This window comes from Cotesia typhae, unplaced genomic scaffold (assembly GCF_013202065.1).
Source record: "Cotesia typhae breed Kobodo isofemale line unplaced genomic scaffold, CoteBio_Ctyphae contig_22, whole genome shotgun sequence".
NCBI classification, from domain to species: Eukaryota; Metazoa; Arthropoda; class Insecta; order Hymenoptera; family Braconidae; genus Cotesia; species Cotesia typhae.
This window is the reverse complement of record NW_027423728.1, coordinates 7,100,905-7,115,183: the sequence shown is the minus strand read 5'-3', so window position 1 is coordinate 7,115,183 and position 14,279 is coordinate 7,100,905. Positions and strand designations below refer to the sequence as shown.

Sequence of the window (14,279 nt, the reverse complement as noted above, 5' to 3'; positions counted from 1 at the left end):
AGGACAACTTTCATACCATCCCGGACACGGTTGAATCCCCGGACTAACATTTCTTAAGGGACTCGACTCTAACTAGTATTACATATTCAACTTCTCAATATATATTTCAATAGTAAAAGATATTTTTATCCAACCCAAAGGACTTCCGCCAATAATCTCAATAAAAATTTTTTTTTTGACTGCACATTTAACACCTTTATGTGTAACACAAAAAAGTGTTAAATATTTAACATAAAAATTTTTATCACAAAATTTTTTAACGCATTTTTGACAATTTTTTAATTTTCTTTAACAAAAAAATTTGTTGTAAAAAATTATTTTAAAAAAATTACATGTTTAATTTTATTAAATTTCTACAAGTCCATTTTTTAAATAATTTTTTTTTGCAATAATTTATTTATTAAAGCCAATTAAAAAAATTGTCAAGTGACAGCTAAATTTAATGTCATAAAATTTTTTTGATAGGTTGTTATAAAAAAGACTATAACTCGAAAAATATTAGAAATTTTGATATAAAACTCTGGATACATATTTTTGAATGTATAAACTTTGATTAAAAATTTTTTTTTTTCAAATTTAACTTTTTTCTGCTTATATGTTTGTAGCCGGCAATAATTTCTGAAAAAATAAAAACATGGATTATTATTGAAATAACTGGATTGAGAAAATGAAAAATGAAATAATAGGTTCATAGAGCGAATAATTAGATAGGATAAACTATCTCTGTAATTAGAAGAGTAATTATTTTAGCAAAGTTGCCAGAGAAGAGAGCGACTAGACGGAAATTTAATGAACGGTGAAATGAAGATTGCGTTTAAAGTGTTTGAGCAATAAAACCCCTTGATTAGACACATACCACGTGCACAAGTACTTTACCAAGAGAATAATAATATTGTAAGATTTGTAATTGCGAATTCTCCTCTAAATTATAAATTGGCCATGGAATCGGAGTTTTGCAAGTTTCCGAGGATAAATTCACGAGTCAGCAGTCACCAGGGAGGAAATTAAACGTACATTGCTGGGGTGAGGAAATAAAGTAGCTTAAAGTACTTAGACTACTTGTTTGCATTATTATCTGAACTGTTGAGTATGTAGAAGTGGTACGGCCACCACGGGCGATCTCTTCTCTGGTCTCCGGCTACCGGGTAATCGTGCATCATCCAATTTAAACCCCTTACCACCTCTCTTCTCTTTTTATTCTTGCTCTTGTTCTTCCTCTTCTTAACTTTGTGATATCTGAAGATATTATCGTCACGCGAACCCCGACTGACATGCCCAGAGTCCACACACACACACACATACACACACCTGACAGATTTAACAATTAGATCTTTGAATTTTTACATTAAAATTATTAACATGCTTTCACGTTTATTGATTATTTTATTTTTTACTTTTTATTACCGCTAAGATTTTTATCGGAATACTGATGGCTTTATTGATTCAAATTATACACTCAATAATTTTTTATCGCCATTAAATTATAGTTATTTTCTTTAGATCTTTCGCACGCTACTCAATTTTAATAATAATCATTTTTATTTAATTTTAAGAAATTGCTGTATTAATATTTAGATTGTGAAGAAATAGAAAAAAATATATGAGGTGTTTATTAATAAGAGAATATTAGGTATGCATAAGTATTATATTATTCTCTAGTTGATGGTTCGTTATCCAACACTTTAGCTTGCGGGTCCATTTCAATAGTAAGTTTATTGGCTGGACGTAACAACTCTAGCGCCGTTCGAAGTTTATTGCCCAGATATACTTTTCTTCCCTTGAGAGTCCTCTTTACATTATCTTCGGTAACTTATCCGCCTACTATGGCAAATCCTCTAAGTACATAAGCTCTATTTTAAAACGTTTGGTTGTATATTTACTGAAGTAAAGCATCCGCTTCCTATACTTAATATTTTTTTTTTTATTTATTTATTTAGATCAACATTATTACTGTAAATAACCAGACATCTGTCAATTTTCTTTATTTTTGTGAGAAAATTTTAATTAAAACATTCCACATTTTAAAATTGAAAAAAATTTTTTGACGCTTTGAGGTAAAATTTTTTACTGTGTGATAATAAAGTTAGCTGACAGCTATTAATTTTAAAAATTTTTATAACAAATAAATTATAATAAACAAAATACTTAAAAAAATTTTTTTTTTATCTTTACACATGAAATTTTTTTATTAAATTTTTTTTTCACAATAATTTAATTGCTATAAAATTCTAAAAAGATTTCTAAATCTATCAACATAAAAATCGAATAAAATAAAATGAAAAATAATTTTTTTTTTTTTTTTTTTTTTTTTTCAATTTTCACAATTGGAATTTATTTATTAAATTATTTTTTTCATAATAATTTAATTGGTATTAAATTATAAAAAAATTTCTAATGTCTATCAAATTCAGAGTCTTCAATATCATAATATTGACTATAAAATATTTTTGAAGATAAATATTATAAAGTGATACATTGACATTTGAATATTTTCTCACGGTAGAATATATTCAATAGAATTGTTTTAAATAATAAATCTCTGGCATAGGAGATTTATAAATATATATATAAAAATGTAAATGAAAATGAAAATATAAATATAAATGGAGAGTGACTTGTTGGTTTGTTGATAATTTTTACTTTAGATGAATAAATAAAGCTGAGGCTGTTGTGAGTAAAATGTTAGAGATGAGATTTAACAACAATTCATCCGGAAGTCGTATTGTATTAAGAATAAAGAACAACTAAACTCACAACTCCACCTGACAACACTACATTAGATGCCTCTATTTCATTTTAATATTTAACTATCACAATATAAAACATAAAACATAAAACATTAAACGCCCCCACGTTATTATTTTATTTCAGAGTACCATACGGTCTACTAATGGAATGTCGACGGCGCTCTCGTGAGATCCGACGTAAATATATTTTAAAAATTAAATTTTATAAAAAAATCAGCCAGAGTACTGTACGATGGCTTTCTAACTCAAGTTAGAAATGGTGGATGTGTGTGTAATGGGTGTAATGCCGATTATGTCCATGTGAGCGGGGTACAGGTGGCTGCCGAGGTTCCTCAGATGGAACAATGCTCACGACCCAGGCCCACAATGGAGATCATAATCAACTGGCTGACGTCCAATGACTTATAGCCCGCTCTCGGGCTCGTCTGGGCCCAAACAATAGATCCGCGACCAAGAATAACGCCAAAGGGAAATGTTTCGCGGAAAAACAACCTAAATTATGAGTTTGTCCGTACGTCCATACTTCTAGCTTTGCCGCATGTCATACAATCACAGACCCAGACTTTGACAACTTATTTTTCAGTTAAAAATCTTACTCATGGATTTTTTATGTAACTCATTCATTTTTATATTTTTATCACAATTCATTATAAAATAAAAAAATTTCGGCAGCCGAAATTTAAGTAGCTTTCATTATTAATTGTCAAATAAATTATTTGACCAAGTAATTTTTCGGGTTATACCGCGTTAGATTACACTGAATATAATCCAAAAAAATATCCCGGGTAATTTAAATTATACTCAGTAGAATCTTAGATTATATAATTTTTTCGAAAATTGTGATATTCAAATTTTTTATTTTTTAATTTATAAATTTTTTGGAAATTTTGATAATTAATTTTTTTTTTTTTAATTATTCATTGTTTTATCTATTTTTTAAAAATGCAATGCACAATGCATGAATAGAAAATATTTAAGCACAATTTTTCCGATAATTTAGGGTTGAAAAATTTTTGGTAAATATTTTCAAATTTTATTTGATTTTATCGATATATATATATATATATATATATATATATATATATATATATATATATTTTTAGAAATACGTAAAAAAATGAATAATAACTAGAAATCCAAAAAATTAACAGATGTTTGTTAATTTTACTATCAATTTGAATTCTAAAATTATTATTACAAATATTTCTCTGTTTTCCAATGTAAATTTTCTAAAATAAGTGTTTTTTATAGAGAAATACACTTCAAATCTTATGAAATCATTTTTTTTTGTAACCTAAATTTGTTTTATCACTATCAATTGATGATATCTATTTTAAAATTTTATAACATCACAATTAGTATTGGATAGAAAAAATTATTTCAGAATAGAAGATACATTGAATATTTGGGAGAAAAATTTTTATTACGATAGTAATAAAAAAACAATTACTCGTATTACAGTTGATATTGAGTAGATAAAACAAGTTTTAGTATAAAACCAATCATCTTTGGTTTCGTTAAGTAGTATAAAAATGTTAAAAGTTAATTCGTGGATAATATCACTTACTGTGATAGTAATTTCTAACGCGCGAGCTTTTTCAAACGGGTCTCCTCCAGATGTTACATGCGCTTTAAAACATACTCTTGTAAGTATTTTAAATTACATTGTTAATTTAATTTAAATAATTATTTTTGACGATGTTAAACAGTGCAATCCCAATCTGCCACGTCCATGTTGTGATTCAATAGATCAGTGCCAACGAACATGGCCAGACAATTACTTCCGATGTATCGGAGACATTATCTTGAGTAATTACATAATTCAAAAATTAATATTGTTATAAAAAAAGATCAATTTAAGTTAATTATTTATACATGAACTTAGGCGGGCTAGGAAAATCTTGTGAGCTGGATGAAGATTGCGATGAAATAAACCACGCAAAATGTTCCAAAGACGGCAAGTGTATCTGCCGGATGAAAACAGTAAAAACCGATCTGTGGACCTGCGCACCAATTTTAGGGGGGTTTTGTTGGAACGATGAACCTTGTGCTGGTGATAATGTTGTTTGTGTTAAAAACGAATGCAAATGCAAGGAAGGTTATTCCAGTTGGTCGAACAACCAATGCATACGCGGTGAGCAATTTTTTTAATATAAAAAAAAGTCATTTAATATTTATTATTTTTAATAGATGTTTTGGGTACTCACTGTCAAAACGATGATGTATGTAATTCTGTAAAGTTTGCGAAATGTTCTGAAGATAAAGTATGCGTTTGTACATCCAATACTACTGCTGTAACTTCAAGTTATTGCGCTCCTATTTTTAACGGATTTTGTTGGGAAAATGACGAGTGCGTGACACCTTATTCTATTTGTTTAAACAACAGATGTCAATGCGACGAAAAATATAACTTATATAATCCTAAACAAGGATGTGTATCAGGTAAAATGAATTTTTTTATAAATTTTTTAACAGATAATTTATAGTAAGAAAAATTTCATCTTTAGAAGCACTAAAAACTTATAAATACGATTTTTTAAAACAATTTTCCTGATCCAATTTATGATTCAAGAAAAATTTAAAAAGTCGCTAATTTCAATATCATTTTTTATTTTATTGTCGTGTTTTAGCTTGTGAAAATAAAGCGTGTTACCAAGTTACGATAGTCTCTAGAAATAGAATTTCAAATGCAATATGTACTGGAGTGAACAACTGCGTATGTTTCCGACACTATCTATTGGAAGAAATTTATCCATGTACATCAGAAGATAAAATTAATTGTGAGGCTGATAATTTATGTGTAATTGAAAATTCTAGGTGCATTAATAATTTTTGCCAGTGCAAACCACAGTTTGAGTATAGATCCCATCAATGTCTACCTCGTGAGTTTCATTGTTAATAGTATAAATTTACAATGCTCAGATGATAGGAGTTTTCATTTTTTTTATTTTATTCCAGTTGTTCAATTAAATGACGCCTGTCTGAACCATGATGACTGCAATCAAATAAATCATGCAATATGTTCGAAGGATAAAATATGTGAATGCGATGAAAACTATGTACCTGTGAGTCAAACTTCATGTAGACCAATTTATGGTGGATTTTGTTCAAAAAATAAAGACTGCTTGACCGTTAACGCAGTGTGCATTGACTCTCAGTGTGTATGCAAGCCAAATATGGTTAAATATTCAAAATATTTGTGTGTAGAAGGTGAGTAAAAAAATAATACAAAAATTTTTAGCTATCCATATTTTTTGAGTTTTAAATTAATTTTTTTTTTTTTTTATTTTATTTGCAGTCCAATTAGGGATTCCATGTGAGAGTAATGATGATTGTAGAAAAATATCAAACAGTATGTGCTTCAAAAGTGGAAAATGTGAGTGCAAAATAAATTATGGAGAATATAACAGCACCGCATGCGCTCCACTTCTTGGACAATTTTGTTATGAAGATGGACTATGCATTCCAGAACATTCCAGTTGTAAGAATAAAGAATGTGTGTGTAATGATGGATTTTTAGAGTATTTCGGAGAAAAATGTTTACCTCGTAAGTCATATTATACTGAACAATATTAAATATATCAACAGTCATTAATTTGTTACTTCTATATTTATGCAGACTACTTAAAGATGCACTGTGATAATGATAATGGTTGCAAGTATATAGCAAACGCAAGGTGTCAGAATGACATAGGTATTTGTTCTTGCAAAAATAATCACGGAATGGTTAATGAGACAGCTTGTGCGCCGCTTCTTGAAGAATCATGTGTTAGAAATGAATTGTGCGCTCCACTTCATTCTAGTTGTAAAAATGGTAAATGTAAATGTAACGATGGATTTCTACCATATTCCAAAGAAAAATGCTTACCTCGTAAGTTTACATAAACTGGACAATTTTAAATCCATGAACATTCATTAATTTTTTTATTTTATGTATTCATACAGACAACATAAGGATATACTGTGAAGAGGATGATAACTGCAAATACATATCAAATTCAGAGTGTCGAACTGACATAAATATTTGTGTTTGTAAAAGTGCCTATAAATTCTTTAATCACACAACTTGTGCACCCTTATTGGGTGAACACTGCAAGCCCAATGAACAATGTCCTACGACGAACTCTCATTGTGTAGATGATATGTGTGTATGTCAACCAGGTTATCAACATCATGAAGGAAATTGTGTATTTGTTAATTGTAAAAATCTTCTTATTTTTATAATCATTATATATTTATCAATTTATTAATTTTTATTATTTTTTTATTAGCTAGTTTGTATTTAATTCGGATATTATGTAATGAAGATATTGAATGTTCTGTCATGAAATATGCCGTTTGTTCTTCTTCTGGTTATTGTGAATGTAAGCCGAATTATATTCCCCTCGGCCATAATAAATGTCTAGGTTCTATAGGCGAATATTGTAAATCCGACAATGAATGTTATTCTTATAACACTGTTTGTCTCAATAATATATGTCAGTGTTCTGATAAATTATACGCTTTTAACCGAACTCATTGTAATCGAAGTAAATATCACTATCTATTATTTTTACTATATCACAAAAATAATAAAATTTAAATTATTTAATATTATTTATTTTTGATTATAATTGAATCAAGTTCATCTGGAATTAACATGTCAAAATAATCAAGAGTGCTTAGTGGCGATAAAAAATTCAGAATGTTCCTCCAGGGATAAAAAATGTGTTTGCAAAAAAAAATACTACGCTGTAAATGAATTCGAATGTCTTCCTACTTTGGATGGAGATTGTTTAAGCAATGATGACTGTCGATTAAATTCCACTATTTGCATAGACAACAAGTGCAAATGCCAGGATAATTTCAGCGCTATTTCAGAAACTCAATGCAAACCAAGTAATTGATAAAGGATAAATTCAAATACTTGTTAAAATAAATAGATGACAGATAATTGATTAAAATAATTATTTCAGATGATTATTTCCATTCTTGTGATCGAGTATTAGATTGCGGCGATCCTTGGCATTATACTTGTCATGCTGATAAAAAATGTCGTTGCAAAGATAGTAATTTTTCAATAAATAGATCAACGTGTTCACCAGGTTTGAAAGGTTACTGCTGGAGAGACAGTCAATGCATTATTCCTAATTCTACTTGCGTTGATTTTCACTGTAAATGCATTGATAAATTTGTTGGTGTTTCTAACAATTTATGTTTACCAGGTATCATCATTAATTTTTTTTTTATTTATTGAAATTTTATTTTTAAAGTTCCAAACAGTAAAGCGGATATAATGGGCCGGCAAAAATATAAATATATTTATAGCGAATATTACTGTTTGAAATAATATTTTTTTCTATGTAAAAAATAAATTGTAGCATTTAAATGATAAATATTATAAATTGATTATTAAAATCACAATTTTACTGTTTAAAATGGTAATTTTTAGCAGTTGATCATTACTTATTATAAATCGACTATTAATTATTACAGTTAAATTTTTTCCGTGTGTTTATTGAATTTTTATTTTTTTCCAGAGTCTAATTCAAAACGATTAATTTTTGAAAAAAATGAAAAATAATGACGATTTAAATTGTATATGTACACATATCTAATTAAGGATAATTTATTTTTTCAATAAATATTGGGACGGTGAAAAGATCTGGAGTTTAAAAAAAAGGTTATATATTTTGAAAACTTATTACAAAAGAAGCCGCCAAAATATATGCGAATTTAAAATTACACGAATTGGAATAAAAAGATAAAAAGTGAGGTGTCTGGTAGTGAAATGCGAGAAATAATCGTCAGAACCAGCAATTTTAGTAACATTTCAACAGAGCCCGTTATAATTTTGTGCTGTTGATGAATTAAATAAAGATTCAAATGTGTATCACTGAGTACTTATTACATTTCTGAATATATTTATACTTACCAAGCGATTTAAGTTTCAATTTTTCTTCACAAACACCCAATTTCATCTGAAATATAAATTGAATTATTCAATAAACTTTTAAATTACGTTTTATTCGCGCCTCGTGGCAATTTTTATAAATTTTTAAATTTTTCTCTTTCAGGTCAATCAAATGAATTTTACTTTTAAAACCGGAATATAATAAGCTTGAGAGATTGAAAATAATTTCCATTTGAAAATTCAAAAGATCAATTACGAGAAATAAAATTTGCAAGCTTTATTTATGCTAGAATTTTATTTTATTTTCACTTAAGAAAATGAGAATTGAAATAAGACAGTCGTTGACGCTTAGCTGTTTTTACTGTAGAAAAATAATCGACTGGCGCCAGAAAATTTCTCATCTGAACATTGTCAACCACAACACCGACAATTAACGGGAATTCCAGTTAAATGAATAACGCTCGTGCTACAAACCAACTCACTTGTATAAAACGGTTCGTTATTTCGTTTAATATAAATACAAATGCAAATTATAATTTTATTTAACCGTAAAAGTAGTCCTACCGAATTACACCACTAAATTATTGTCGTTGTTAATTGGAATATAAATCTTATTATATATCTTCATTATTTTTATCTTCATATGTTACTTTTCAGTGATAAATTTTATAAATTTATATCTTCTTTAATAACAAATATTTTTAATATTTAAATAGAACTAAATCACTGAATTGACCCTCCGAAGCTTGAACTCTAACGGCAGTCATATAATTATCGAGTCCCAGAAGCTTATATTATAATTATCCGATGTTCAATCGATTGCAGATGCAAGTAATATGCAGATTATACCCGCGTAAATCTTTGAAATTTTTTTTTTTTCACAAAACCATTACTTCAACACTTATATTATTTTTTTATACATTTTATACACGTAAAAAAAGACACTCGAGTTAACTAACATTAGAAATGTTTTGTATAATTTTAAAGCTATTAAATTATCGTGAAAAAAATTTAATAAAAAAATTCCACATGTGAAAATTAAAATAATAGTAAAGTTAGCCGACAATGTTAATTTTTTGAATTTTTTTTCAATTGTTAAATTAAAATTGAACAATATTTTCAAAAAGTTGCACTTAAAATTTAAAAAAAAATTTTTTTTTTTTTTTTTTTTTTTTTGTAATAATTTTGTCAAAAAAAAAAATTCTAAAAAATTTTAGATCTCGGCTAAGTTAATTTTCGTAAATTGAAAACAATTATTAGTGGAAAATTTTTAAAGCATTTTTAATTTCCCGCTAAAAAAATTTGAAATTTTAAAAAATCGGGAAGTTATTGTTTTTACCGCGTTTTTTTTTAAATCAAGGTTTCAACGGATGAATTGATTTTTTGTAAAAATGATAAAAATTGACAGCTGTCGATTAACTTCAGTATTAAGTAAAAAAATTATATTAAATCGACTGAGGCCTAAAATTTGTGCTGCAAAATAGAACAATAGTGACAGAATAATAAAATATTTATAAAGTTAATTGAAATGATCCTCCGGCGGTCCAGTCAGTTATAATTTAACGAATATACTTATGGTAAATTGAATTCTCTAGTAAGTATATTGAAGTAACAAATATATAAATATATATCGGATAAGGCGCATTTAAAACTTGACGCGGATTAACTCAACGAAATTGACGTTTCCGGCCGCGCCTATTCTCCAGCGTTACAATCGTGAGCTTGTTCCATCACAAACGGCTCCTTTGGTTAATATTTTGTTTATAAATAAATCTGGTATCAAAGATAAAGGATATACATAACTGTTAACTTTACAATATGTGAAAGTTATCAACTAAATATAAAAAACAAATCTGTACAATGAGTAATTGTAAAAAAAATCGGAGATTATTATTACATTAACGTCATGTAATCTGTCTTGATGTCTAACCACTTAAAATTTTTATCCTGTTAATCTAAATGTTTAGTTAATAATGCAAGTATTATACGCGTGAATTTAAATCAAGATAATTGTCACTTTCATTGATCAAATATTACATGAAAGATTGTTAATTAATATTAAATACACACGTTAATTAATTTAGCGAAGCAATACAAAAAAATAATTGAAATTACTTGGAAACTTTCACTTTTACTTGTAATAATTACACTAATAGTTTTAAAAATTTAGAAACGGACTGACATATATTTTATTATAATTATCATTTATATTTTTAGTGAATTTGCCAACTACTCAGTAACGCAAATGTTTAAATAGCTGGATTTAATAACGAATAATGCGCAGACAGAAGAAGAAGATTATGTGACCTGATGACTCCCAGGAGTCGCGACCTTGCAGCGGCTTCACCATCTGCGTATACATATAAATATCTATAAAATATAAAATATAAATATGATTTGTCTGTAACCCGAATTCGTAAATATTTGGTTTATGACTCGAGTATATACGCTTAGCGGTATATTTAATCCTCCTGAACATTATACAAATGTTTAACCAATAACTTTGTTTAAACAGGAAGTATCGATGCTAATACATAACTTTATTTATTTATTTATTCACTTTTGCTTTATTATTTTTTATTAAACAAATTTTACACTGTTAGTCATTTTATTGCAAATCAAATTTTTACAATTTATCAAAAAAAAGAAAAAAAAAATTTACCTAATAAAAAAAGTAGTATCCAGGAAGCTTATCAATTGCCAATAATTTAGATCTGTCAAGTTCTTAAAACAATAATATAAAAAAAAAAAATGGAAAAAAAAATTTTTTTGCTAATTGAAGGTGTTTTTTTTATGATTCTACTAAAACAGATTTTTTCTTGCCCAAATAAATCGAATGTAAGCTAAATTCTGTTGATGCAATAATATATCTTCTATTTTCTGTTTCTGTTAAACTCAGAGCAATTATAGGACGATCGCTTATATTTAATTTTCTCACTTCACGAAATTCTAGTGGTTGTTCCATTAATTGAAAATTATTTTTAATTGAATAAATATGAATTTGTCCTGGAAAAAAAAAATTATTATTCTTCACATATAATTTCGAATAAAAATTAATTTTTTACTTTACCGGTGTTTAGTCCAAAAATTAACAAATGGACATGCATGGCAATAGACGTCACAAAAATTCCCTCATAACGATACAATTCATATTCGTAGACAGGAAAGTTTGGCCAATTTTGGAATATAATCGTGAAAAATTTACCTAAATCCATAAAAATAAATTTAAATCAGTAAGCACTTAATATTTTTCCGAGAAAATATTTTTCTTCTTAATTATTTTCTTGAGCGAAAAAAAAATTTTTTTTGACAAGAAATTTCATTTATTCCAATAAAATTAATTCTCTTGTGAGCCAAGAATTTTGTTCTACAGTCAAGAAAATTTTTTTTTCTGTGTATAAAAAAAAAGAATTTATTTAAAAGTAATTACCATTTTTATATAGTCTTAATTTGTTATTAGGTATAAGAGCTAAATCAACAGACGGTCTTTGAGGCAGAAGCCTGTAAGATCTGTTACTAATTTCGGTTAATTCCATACCTAGCGGACCCGGAATTTCAAGAGTAATTACTCGAAGTATTATGTCATAGGTTGTCATAACTATCAACTGAAATAATTTGACATATTTTAAAAAATTATTTAAAAAAAATGATTTGTTAAAAATTACCTTCATTTTTTCACTGTACATTGTGAGGAAATTATTCCGGGGGCTATTGTCATCGCGAAAGACTGCGCAATGTGCTTTGAAAACAACACGATTAGATATGTACTTGCACTCGGTGATTCCGCGAAAGAATTCGATAAACAGTCGATGATTAATCCCGACACTGTTAATCAGCCATAACAATCAATACTTTAACAATGCGATTTTTTATCATTTTTAGATTATCAATCATCAATAATTACTTACTGAATATTTGTTGCGTTGTAATGTGGAGTTACAATTAACTTTCTTTGGCTCACGTTCCAAAATTTTAAAGTTCTGTCGCTTGACATTGAAACAGCCAATAAATTATTTTTGCCTAACATAAATTAAAAGTTATTTAATTTATTACAAAGAGTAAAATTTATCATTATCTATACCTTGATACCAAAACTGGACTTGGGTCAGATTACTTTCGTGTTTTGCTGTCCAGAAGAAATTGTTTGATTTTCCAATTTTATAAAAAAATATCAAGCCTAGATTTGTTCCAACGGCGATGAAACGCGCTAGAAAAATAAAATTAATAAATTGTCTTAAAAAAAATTACGAAAAAAAAGCGCTCAAAATTTGAAAAAATTTTTTTTCGTAGTTTTTTTACGATTCCTCAAATTTTATCAGTCGGAATTGGTCCAAATTGTATTCAAAATCTAAGTTTGGTCAAGCCCTTTCAAATAACACCAACCGCGATCAAATTGGCCAAGCCGTTCGAAAGATCTGATGAAAACGGGGTAAAAACAATAAATTCCCAATTTTTGAAAATTTTCAATTTTCTCAGCGGGAAATTAAAACAAAATTAATTATGATTAATAAATATCTTACCAAACGTCGTCAAACATGTAATCTTTTCATTTTGCTCAAATTGATTTACATTAAATAGAACAGAATTTATTTTTCGAGATTTGTCTCCGAAAATTCTCCAATTTTTATATGAAAAAAATACCTCTTTCCATAAATTTGGTAAAAATTTAAGCGTAGAAGGTTTTTCAAATGGATATTTTTTAGCTTTAATATTATTTATCCACATTTTCATATCACTTGGAAGCAATTTTTTCCATTCTTTGTTTTTCCTCATTTCGATTTCAATTAATTGATTGAAAACATTACAAACTAGACGAAGTTTGACCAATTTCTTGGAATCGTTTATTCGGAAAAAAACTTTTTCCCAAATTTCCAGAGGAAATAATTCCAAAGCACTCATTTATAATTGTTTAATCTACAAAAGTATTGTACAGAATGACAAATAATAAACTGCCTGACAATTTTTAGATTGTTCGGTGTGTTATTCTAGAAATTGTTACAAAACTCTTATCGATAAAGTGAAACAAGTTATTCAATAAATACAGCGTATTATTAAAGTAAAAAAAAAATATAACTGAGAGAATCTAGTGTAAGGTGTGATTATCGTTTAAATTCACTTGATGTTAACTTGTAAGTTAATAATTTAAAACTTAATAAGTATTAATCATCGTCTGGCGCCAGGAAGTTTAAAAACGTCATTAAATGTTGAGGCCTTTATTGATACTGGTGTGTTATTTCGATTGAAATATAAATGATGAAAATTTTAAATAATAAGAACGGATAAAATTTTATTTAAAAATTTTAAAATGTTGAGATCGCCTCGTCTCAGTCAGGCGTATCATACGCACGCGCGAATAAATGCGATAAGAGAGTACGCAGGAGAGCGTGAAATTGAATTACGACACGCGGGCTTGTGAAGCTGTACATGCGCTTATATATAATGTAAAGTTATATGTATATAGTAAAGAGACCTCGATCATAATGCATCCCCGCGGTGCGCTGCTTCACACGGATCTTCGAATAAGAATCGAATATATTCAATTGTCGGCAGCATTCGCTTCGCCTCTCAGATATTTATATCTAAAGATTAATAAAAATCCTCGGACGAATTTATATCATGATGAAAGGGTAACGGTATTA

General features: G+C 27.8%; 2 protein-coding genes across 2 annotated transcripts; one reads left to right on the top strand and one right to left on the bottom strand.

Annotated features, from left to right (window-relative positions):
* The first annotated feature begins 4,279 nt into the window (after positions 1–4,279).
* LOC141524098 (zonadhesin-like) lies at positions 4,280–7,238 on the top strand. Its single transcript, XM_074237749.1, has 10 exons — positions 4,280–4,393; positions 4,457–4,556; positions 4,633–4,845; positions 4,938–5,189; positions 5,706–5,957; positions 6,046–6,294; positions 6,367–6,618; positions 6,693–6,947; positions 7,019–7,111; positions 7,231–7,238. The coding sequence occupies exons 1-10, from the start codon at positions 4,280–4,282 to the stop codon at positions 7,236–7,238; spliced, it is 1,788 nt and encodes a 595-aa protein (XP_074093850.1).
* Positions 7,239–11,200: 3,962 nt separating this feature from the next.
* On the bottom strand, positions 11,201–13,572 carry LOC141524060 (uncharacterized). The gene is made up of 7 exons (XM_074237705.1): positions 13,161–13,572; positions 12,722–12,847; positions 12,549–12,660; positions 12,306–12,465; positions 12,071–12,245; positions 11,711–11,845; positions 11,201–11,646 (listed from the first exon to the last, which is right to left on the bottom strand). Exons 1-7 carry the CDS (start codon positions 13,537–13,539, stop codon positions 11,432–11,434), a joined length of 1,302 nt encoding a protein of 433 aa, XP_074093806.1. The 5' UTR covers positions 13,540–13,572; the 3' UTR covers positions 11,201–11,431.
* Positions 13,573–14,279: the final 707 nt, after the last annotated feature.